General features: G+C 32.4%; 1 protein-coding gene across 1 annotated transcript; it reads right to left on the bottom strand.

The window, feature by feature from the left end:
* Window positions 1–3,898: 3,898 nt before the first annotated feature.
* On the bottom strand, window positions 3,899–7,920 carry LOC131609929 (adenylyl-sulfate kinase 3). Its single transcript, XM_058881761.1, has 7 exons — window positions 7,573–7,920; window positions 6,418–6,606; window positions 5,207–5,356; window positions 4,710–4,828; window positions 4,548–4,632; window positions 4,265–4,311; window positions 3,899–4,167 (listed from the first exon to the last, which is right to left on the bottom strand). The coding sequence occupies exons 2-7, from the start codon at window positions 6,539–6,541 to the stop codon at window positions 4,066–4,068; spliced, it is 627 nt and encodes a 208-aa protein (XP_058737744.1). The 5' UTR covers window positions 6,542–6,606; window positions 7,573–7,920; the 3' UTR covers window positions 3,899–4,065.
* Window positions 7,921–8,321: the final 401 nt, after the last annotated feature.

Below are 8,321 nucleotides of genomic sequence, written 5' to 3'. Positions count from 1 at the left end.
GGATCTCTAACACGGAAATATATAAGATACCTAACAACACCTTTAGCATTATAAGACATCTCTTTTCTTTGTCATGCAATTTGATTATGTACGTCCTTTCTTCAAAAATCCTACCTTATCATACCCCCTGGCAACATTTGTAAATGAACCAATCATTTGAGTTACTTTGATTTCGGCATTTCCAAAGTTATTAATTTGTATCTTATCTGGCTTACTAAGCTTCTTATTAGCTGCTAACACCCTGCGATGCTTTTCCTTTAACATTTCATGATTGTGCTCAAAGGTAAAAGTTGTGACATACCAACGATATGAAATTATATTAATATGCACCCGAAATTTCGCTCCACATCCACATCGGTTTCGTGCTTTAGACCACACTTGTGTTGCTTTACTCTATATTGCCTAAATCCTTCAAGGTTACAAACAAATGTTTGTTGAATAACATCTTCATTCTTATTTTTAATAACTTGACCTTTACAGACCACAAAATTGTTCATCTTTGCAAACCAACAGTAAAATGTGTAAGCAATTTCTAGACTTCCAAATTCCATCTTCAAAACATCATCATTTTGCAAGTTAAATATGTTCATCTTTGCAATGTCATCAACATCGTCAACAACAAGTGATTCTTCTGGAATTTGATCTAAAAATATTGATTCATTCAAATTGTCTGAACTTCATTCCAAACTTTTCCCATCACTTCCATCGTTTTTTGCATCTGTATTCCAATATTCGTGTCCACCAACATCACCAGAACCGCTCTCATCATCGTATTCACCTCCATCAAATTCACCATCTTCATCATCGTATTCACTTCCGTAAAATTCACCATCTTCATTCGCATCTTCATCATCGTATTCAAATTCTTCAAACCCACAATGTTCGTCAACAACTAAGTTATCATATTCAACAACATCCAAGCATCCATCACTAACAATATCCAGTTCACCATCAAAGTTAACCACCATTCTCAACTAAAATCTCATCGAGTGCTTCTTAAAAAATATAAATAACTAAATCAATAAAACAACAACCAGTGTGCGTGTGTGCGGTCTAGCGGTGAAACGCTTGGGTCTTGAGGGTGTGCTCCTCTCAAAGTCTCAAGTTCAAATTTTGCTAGATACAAATTGCTTATTAAAAAAAACAATCAAATAGGTTATAACAACAAAGTAAGATTGTTTGAAAATTTCACTTTAAGTATCCTTGTGATTGCCATCACATATAACCATTTTCAATCAATTTTTAACTCAAACTATAATAATTACAACAACAAAGAATATAGATCCATTTTTAACTCAAACAAAAAATTTACCTTTTTTATTTATAAAAAGGAGCTTAAGATCCATATCATTAATGGAAGAAATGAGGATCGAACCTGAAAAAATTAAGAAGAAATCAGAAAGGAAGAAATGAGAGAAAAATCAGAAGGAGGAAATCAAGACCGAAAATGGAAAAATGAATTAAATGATAAATGTAATAAGGAATAGTGGTGATATTGTGTCTGATTGTGCAAATTGTATTACTGAATCAAACAAATCTAACTACTCATATTCATTTGAAAAAGAAAAAAAATCTCACAGGTGAGACACTTATGTAGGTCGCGCACAGGAGATGACACCCTACTACCTATAACTCATTGATGCTAAAATGCTATTACTTATTGTAACAAATTTAATTATGCAATTGATTATTTTTGTTATAACAAAAATATAGGTGAGTTAGATTTGTGGATGTTGTCGGGCTATAATAAACCTCAACACTCAAAGAGAATTTACCGAGACACAGTGGACAGCGGAAGTTGGGTACACTGCTCTATAATTGCATTTCTTTTTTTTTTTAGGGAAATTTTTGTAAAGAATAAACTTGGTCTGCCTTTCTTTATATTCATTTCTTTTTTAGAGAGTTTTGGTATAGTCCTCTTGCTCTCATTGTAGCTTTTTCTTTGTTTCATTGAAATCTTATTAAAAAAATAATAAATTACTTCTTACTAATAAATCAATTAATAGAATTAATTATAATTTTAAATATAAATAAAATTAATTTGTATTCAACTGAATTATTATTTAAAGGTTTAAATGCAGTTTTGATCCTTCAAAATTTTCAATTACTAGATTTTGGTCCCCCATGTTTCAATTACTTTATTTTGGTCCTCCAAGTTTTTCGATTGTTTGATTTTGACCCTCCAAATTTCAATTGATTAATTTTTGCTCCCGGAATTTGTCAATTGCTTGATTTGGACTCCTCAAACTTGTCCCCTTTTGCATTTAATAGTCCTTTAGTAACATACACTAAACTTTTTTTTTGTTACCTTTTTCTTTTTTTTTTTTAATTTTACTTTCTTTTTTCTAATTTTCTAATTTTTTTCTCTTCAATTCTATTTTTCTTCTTTTTTTAATAGTTAAGCATTGAACGAAATATCTTGAAAATTTTAATTCTTCCATTCAACATATACTTAATGGCAAATTATTTTGACAACAAAAAAGATAGACCATTAGTTAGTTAAAATAGCTAATTACAATAACAAACTCTTTAGCCAATAACATGTGTGAATCTTTTAACAAAGTTATTTTAGTATATAGAGACAAACCTACAACATCCCTTTTAAAAAGATTAAAATTCTATATGACCAATACGATTGTTATACGTTGGAACTTTATACCTAAATATGAGGTGATTATTGGGCAAAGAGTTTGTTATTTTGATTAGCTAGTGCTCTATTTTTTTAATCAAAAACAATTTGTTATTAGACATATGTTGAATGAAATATTTGAGATTTTCAAGATATTTCATTCAAAGCTTAACTATTAAAAAAAGAAGAAAAATAAAATTGTAGAGAGGAAAACTAAAAAAAAACTGTACAAAAAAGAGAAGTTTAATCTATATGTCATTAGAGGTATAGAGGTGTGCATGGTTTGGTTATTTTTAAAAACCAAACCATAACTATTTTCAAACTATTTAAAAAAATGATTTCACTAAATAGATGACAACAGAGCGGGTCGGGAACGGTTATTACCTCCCTCAAACCCAAATCCAAATCCCCTAACAATCTCAATCCCCCGCCCCAAATTCAAACGGGAATGAAGAATTAAAATCCAAACCCGACCCAAACGAGTTCGGATTGAGTTCGAATATTCCCGCCTCGCCACCATCCATTTAGTGAAATCAATCTTTTTTTAATAGAAATACTTATTTTTTTCCAAAATTAAATTACTTTATAAAAAATAAAATGAAACAATTTCAAAAAAAATTATTCATACATTTCAAATATTTTAAATAATAAATAATATCAAAATATCAAAACTTTGGTCACGTATTTAATATTCTAAATTATAAAAAACATATAATAATATACACAATGAAAAAACGAGGCGGGTTCGTGATGGGTACTAGTGTCCCCATTACCCGACTCATCCCCATATTTTGTAATCGAAAACAATTTAAACCCGAACCCAAAACCAGTCAAAGTGAAATTTTTCTGTCAACTTCGAGATGGGTTCGGGTGGATTTCCGCGGGTACGGATTTTGTTGTCATGCCCTAAGTGTCATAGTCAAAACACATCCTTGTATTTGGTTGTTGAATACTTGAATGTGTAAAAGTTAAATAGAATATGAGCCTTACTCTTGAGCTGCACTTAATTCACACAATTATCTGTGTGTTCGTGTGTATGGCCTAGTGGTAAAAACTTGAGTCTTGAGGGTGTGTCTTCCCTCAAATTCTCATGTTCAAATCCGATTAGACACAAATTGCCTATTAAAAAAAATTCACAATTATCTAAAAACAAACATAAATATAAAATCATAAGGAATGACATTGTCATTGTAATTTCATTTCCTAGTACCATAATAATTAACATTGCAAAGAAGACAATCATACCATACCTTGAAAAACATCATGAACTTACTTAATCTTCACCATTCAATGGAATGGTTGTTTTCATATATACTATAGCTGATGAATTTTACAAGTCCACTTAATACGATTTCAACTTCGACTGGAAGAAACATTATAGTTAGAGAATATACTAGGAGACATCATAATCAGTCCATAGATATATGAACATTTCCCTAACAATGAAGAAACCCTTTCTCCTCCAAGTAAGAAACAACTTGTCCTGCCATCACATTTGGCGTGGGACAAACTCCGTTGTCCTCCTCCTTTATTTCTATCTGCAAGTGAGAGAATCGTGTTAAAACACATCCTTCACACGACAGATGAAACAGAAAAAGGAACTTGAAAATATTTTAGAAAAATGTTAAAACATACCTCACAATTCAAGGGTGGTTCATAAGGATCATCGATGCCGGTAAAACCTGCGCAATTTAAAAATTAATACAGAAATGTCACATGGTAGAACTCAAAATAAGAAAAGATTTTCAGCAGTTAGAACTTAGAATTATAGAAATTGTTCTAAGCAATGTTTTAGACATGTTTGAATTTATGGGAACATTATCCAAATATTGCACTATTTAACCTAAAACGCAATGAAGGCTCCGAACTGTGAAAGGAAGCCTCTACTAGTAAAATAAACACCATTAAAGAAACAAACCTTTGATCTTTCCAGCACGAGCAAGCTTATAGAGACCTTTAGGATCCCGTGCCTCGCACAATGCAAGAGGCATGTTCATGTAGACCTGTATTTACTATTCCATATCAAATATCATATAGACTAACTTGCACAAATGACAATAAATGCTTAAAGGAGCCTTACCTCAATAAAATTGGCATCAGGCAACATGGCACGACAAGTATCCCGGTCTCTTCGGTAAGGAGATATCAGACTTGCAACACATATTAGACCAGCATCGGCAAAGAGTTTCGCCACTTCACCTGAATTAAATATATTTTGTTTCAGTAAAACTATGGAAAATTTATATGCATCTGACTTTAAAATACACACCAGCTAGTCATATAACTGCAACAACCAAAGTATTGTTGACTCAGAAATTGCATATACATCAATTTCAATGATATATGGATCAGATTTAGGTAGCAGGTAGAAATCAATGTTTCGCAAAAATATAGGTTTTGAACTTGGTCGTAATACTTCCACTCTAATATAAACAATTATTTAACGTTGATTCCTATTGAAAACAGCCAAACACCTTTATTACCAAAACATCTACTCGAGTTAAATACGGCACAATAGATATTAATTGCCATATTGCAATTTTTTAATCTGACAATTTGCCTATGGAGAAAGCTTACCAGTTCTGCGAATATTTTCAGTGCGGTCTTCAGGTTTAAAACCAAGATCCTTGTTTAGTCCATGGCGAAGGTTATCTCCATCAAGGATATAAGATAATTTTCCCTTTGAGTGCAGTTCGCTGCTTAGAGAACATGCCAATGTGCTTTTTCCTGAACAGTTTGATAAAACAATTCAACACAGCATGCGGGAACCACATTACACATACACTCATTCGAAGTAATTTCAAAAATTATGGCTTATGCATAAGTTACTGGTATTCTAAATTCCTAAAATTCACAAGTCAGTAGCAAAAGAACCAAAATGCAGTGTGTCATAACAGTGACGTGAAAGGCAATGGATTGAATAAATGACAAATATTGTAGAGAGTTTGGACCTTGGGCCACCTTTCTCCTGATAATAGTTAAGGATAAGTCAAATCAAACACGGATTTTGAATGAACCATAGCATATGTGCATTGAAGTCATTTTAATCAACACAGGATGTTTTAGCAGGAATTAAAATAGAGATACACTTGTATTCCATGTTTTTCTATACTTTTTGAAATCAATGCAGAGGACAATTACAGGAATCAAAATAGACAAAATGAAAACAAAAATTGTTTGTCACTTCTTTATCTGTTCAACCAGCATGGCTGGGCCCTGAGGTTTCTTTCATTCTTACAAGTTTCTATATAAATTTTCTGGTCTAACTAATTTGCTTCTTCTACAAGGTGTCAGAAAATCTAGTTTATCCTAATTATATCTATAATCTGCGTATTGTTGAAAATAGTAAAATAATGTGTATCTTCAATCGACTTTCATCTATGACTGGGATAAATTGCTATTTGCCACCAATGTCATTTGTACTAAGAAATGTGAAGTGCATCATAAAACTTTGTTGGATAGGACCAGCCATGGTGGTAGAACTGATCAAGAAGTGACCAGAGTAAAAAGAGAAGTTGTTATACATTGCAAATTGTGGCAGAGTTGACTTAGATGGACATTGTGAAGAAAACAATTATATTAAGCTCTAAATGGAACAGTTGCAAAGCTTTTTTGGTTCGTTTATTTCATGTTCTCATTCAGAATGAAACAGAACATAGACTTGAAAACACATGGAAGACTACCATGCATGACAGACAAAAATTTCCTGTCAATCAAGTCAACTTGAAGGAAATAGATAAATTTTGGGAGCAGCCAAGACATAATTAAAAAGCATAAACATCACGAACCTGATCCACTGAGTCCAGTAATCCACACAACGCATCCCTTTTGGTTAAGTAGCTTCTGCCGTTCAGGCTTTCCTAGTTGACAATCTTGCCAAAATATATTTGTAGCATTGCTCACAGTTGCCATTGAAACAGTTTCACTAGTTTTATCTATGTACCGATATCAACAAATCAATAGCATTTCATCGATTCCTGCATAGTAAAGACATAAGAAGAGAGAATCTTATAATAGAAGAACATGATAATAAATAACATTGTTCGACATAACTAAACCAAGACTAGGACTTTTGTAAGTGCTTCATAAGGCAAGCATTACAGCAGTGTACACAGCACAGTTGAAAGCATGTCATAATACACCAATTATAGATGGTTAGTGGAACTATGATCTCATCACACTCACTTGTTTGTTTCAATTAACAAATGTGACGTGTTAGACATAATCGGCGTCTAGATACAATGTACTTGTAAAAGCATTTGCATAAAGATTAGCATGAACTCTTATAAGACTAAAATCAAGGATATTGAGTTGGATATTCTTTGTCTTTTAGTAATAATACAAAATAAAATATGATCATGATGAGTAGAGAAAAACATAGTTTTAAACATGATTGGTCCTTCCTTCATGATAAAAAGTGTGCCTTTCTACAGAACCATATCTTAATATTCAAGAAAAAGAGAGCATCCATGTCAAGTATGTGGCAAAATCCATACTCAAGTCTCAAAACAGTTTTATTGAACAAGATTCCAAGCAATAACCAGATGGCTTAAGAGACCCCTTTACTCTTTTACACAAGCACACGGTAAATGATATTCAATTATGCAAAGGAACAAACTTTATGACAAATTTGATTCTGTATCCCTAAAAAATCTTTACTTTTCTATAGAAAACTGAAATATTGTTACTCAGATTGAATTGCATGCATTGATTTTGAAGTTTTAAAAGATCTACCAACCCTTTTCCCTCTTTTCTTTCCAGCAACAACATCACATTATCACAATGTCAAATCAATAAGGATTAAAAGAGAGAGCAATTATCAAATTATCAAATCTAAATAATAATAATAATCTTATCACAGTAATTTCAAATCAAAAAATAAAATAAAATCAGAAACCTAATGAACAAAAAAGGGGAGAAAATAAGAGAGAGTTCATACATACCAGGAAGAAAGTTGGTGGTGTCTGAATCGGTTGGTAATTATGGTATAAGTAATTGGTGAGATATGAATGAGGTTTTGCTATTTTAGTGAGAACTTTAATGCCAAATGTCATGTTATGTTATGAAAATGGAAATGGCGAATGCAAGGGCATTGAAAGCGGGTTTGAAAGTTTGGTCAGGTATTGTCGGTTATGGTAATGTTTGAAGGAAATGAATGAATGAATCTGGACGTACACACAGACAAGATCCTCTCCTGTGTTTCTCGTAAGTCTTCACGGATGAAGCGGAACTCTCGTATGATGTCCGGTCCTTTTTTAGTCTACAGTCACATAGGAGTTAGGACTTTTCTAACTTTTTTTTTTTTTTGAGAAAACATTAATTTCAATCTTTATATATAAATTATTATTGTATGGTGTGAAATAAAAAATTGGTGATGTGTTGATAGATTCCTGCCGTGAAAGCTCCCTATACAACGATGAAGGTCTATGATAGATATTGGAAATATATATAATGTTAACACTCTTATGCTATAGTCAGGGAGGACGGAAATGGTGTAACTTGCAAGAATATAATGAATCATATATCGGTGTTGTTTTGTTGCGGAATCAGAAACGGATGAGATTGCGGAAACTATGGTGGAGCGAAGCTTTGCAAGTGATTTTGCGAGGAAATATCGTGGATCGAAGGTTACGACCGTGGTGCTTCTTGAACCAGAAGAATTGATCTTGAAACGGTGTCGTTGATTAGTGTC

Source organism: Vicia villosa, linkage group LG6 (assembly GCF_029867415.1).
Source record: "Vicia villosa cultivar HV-30 ecotype Madison, WI linkage group LG6, Vvil1.0, whole genome shotgun sequence".
Taxonomy (NCBI): Eukaryota; Viridiplantae; Streptophyta; class Magnoliopsida; order Fabales; family Fabaceae; genus Vicia; species Vicia villosa.
The sequence above is the reverse complement of the archived record's forward strand: the minus strand, read 5'-3'. Positions and strand labels throughout refer to the sequence as shown.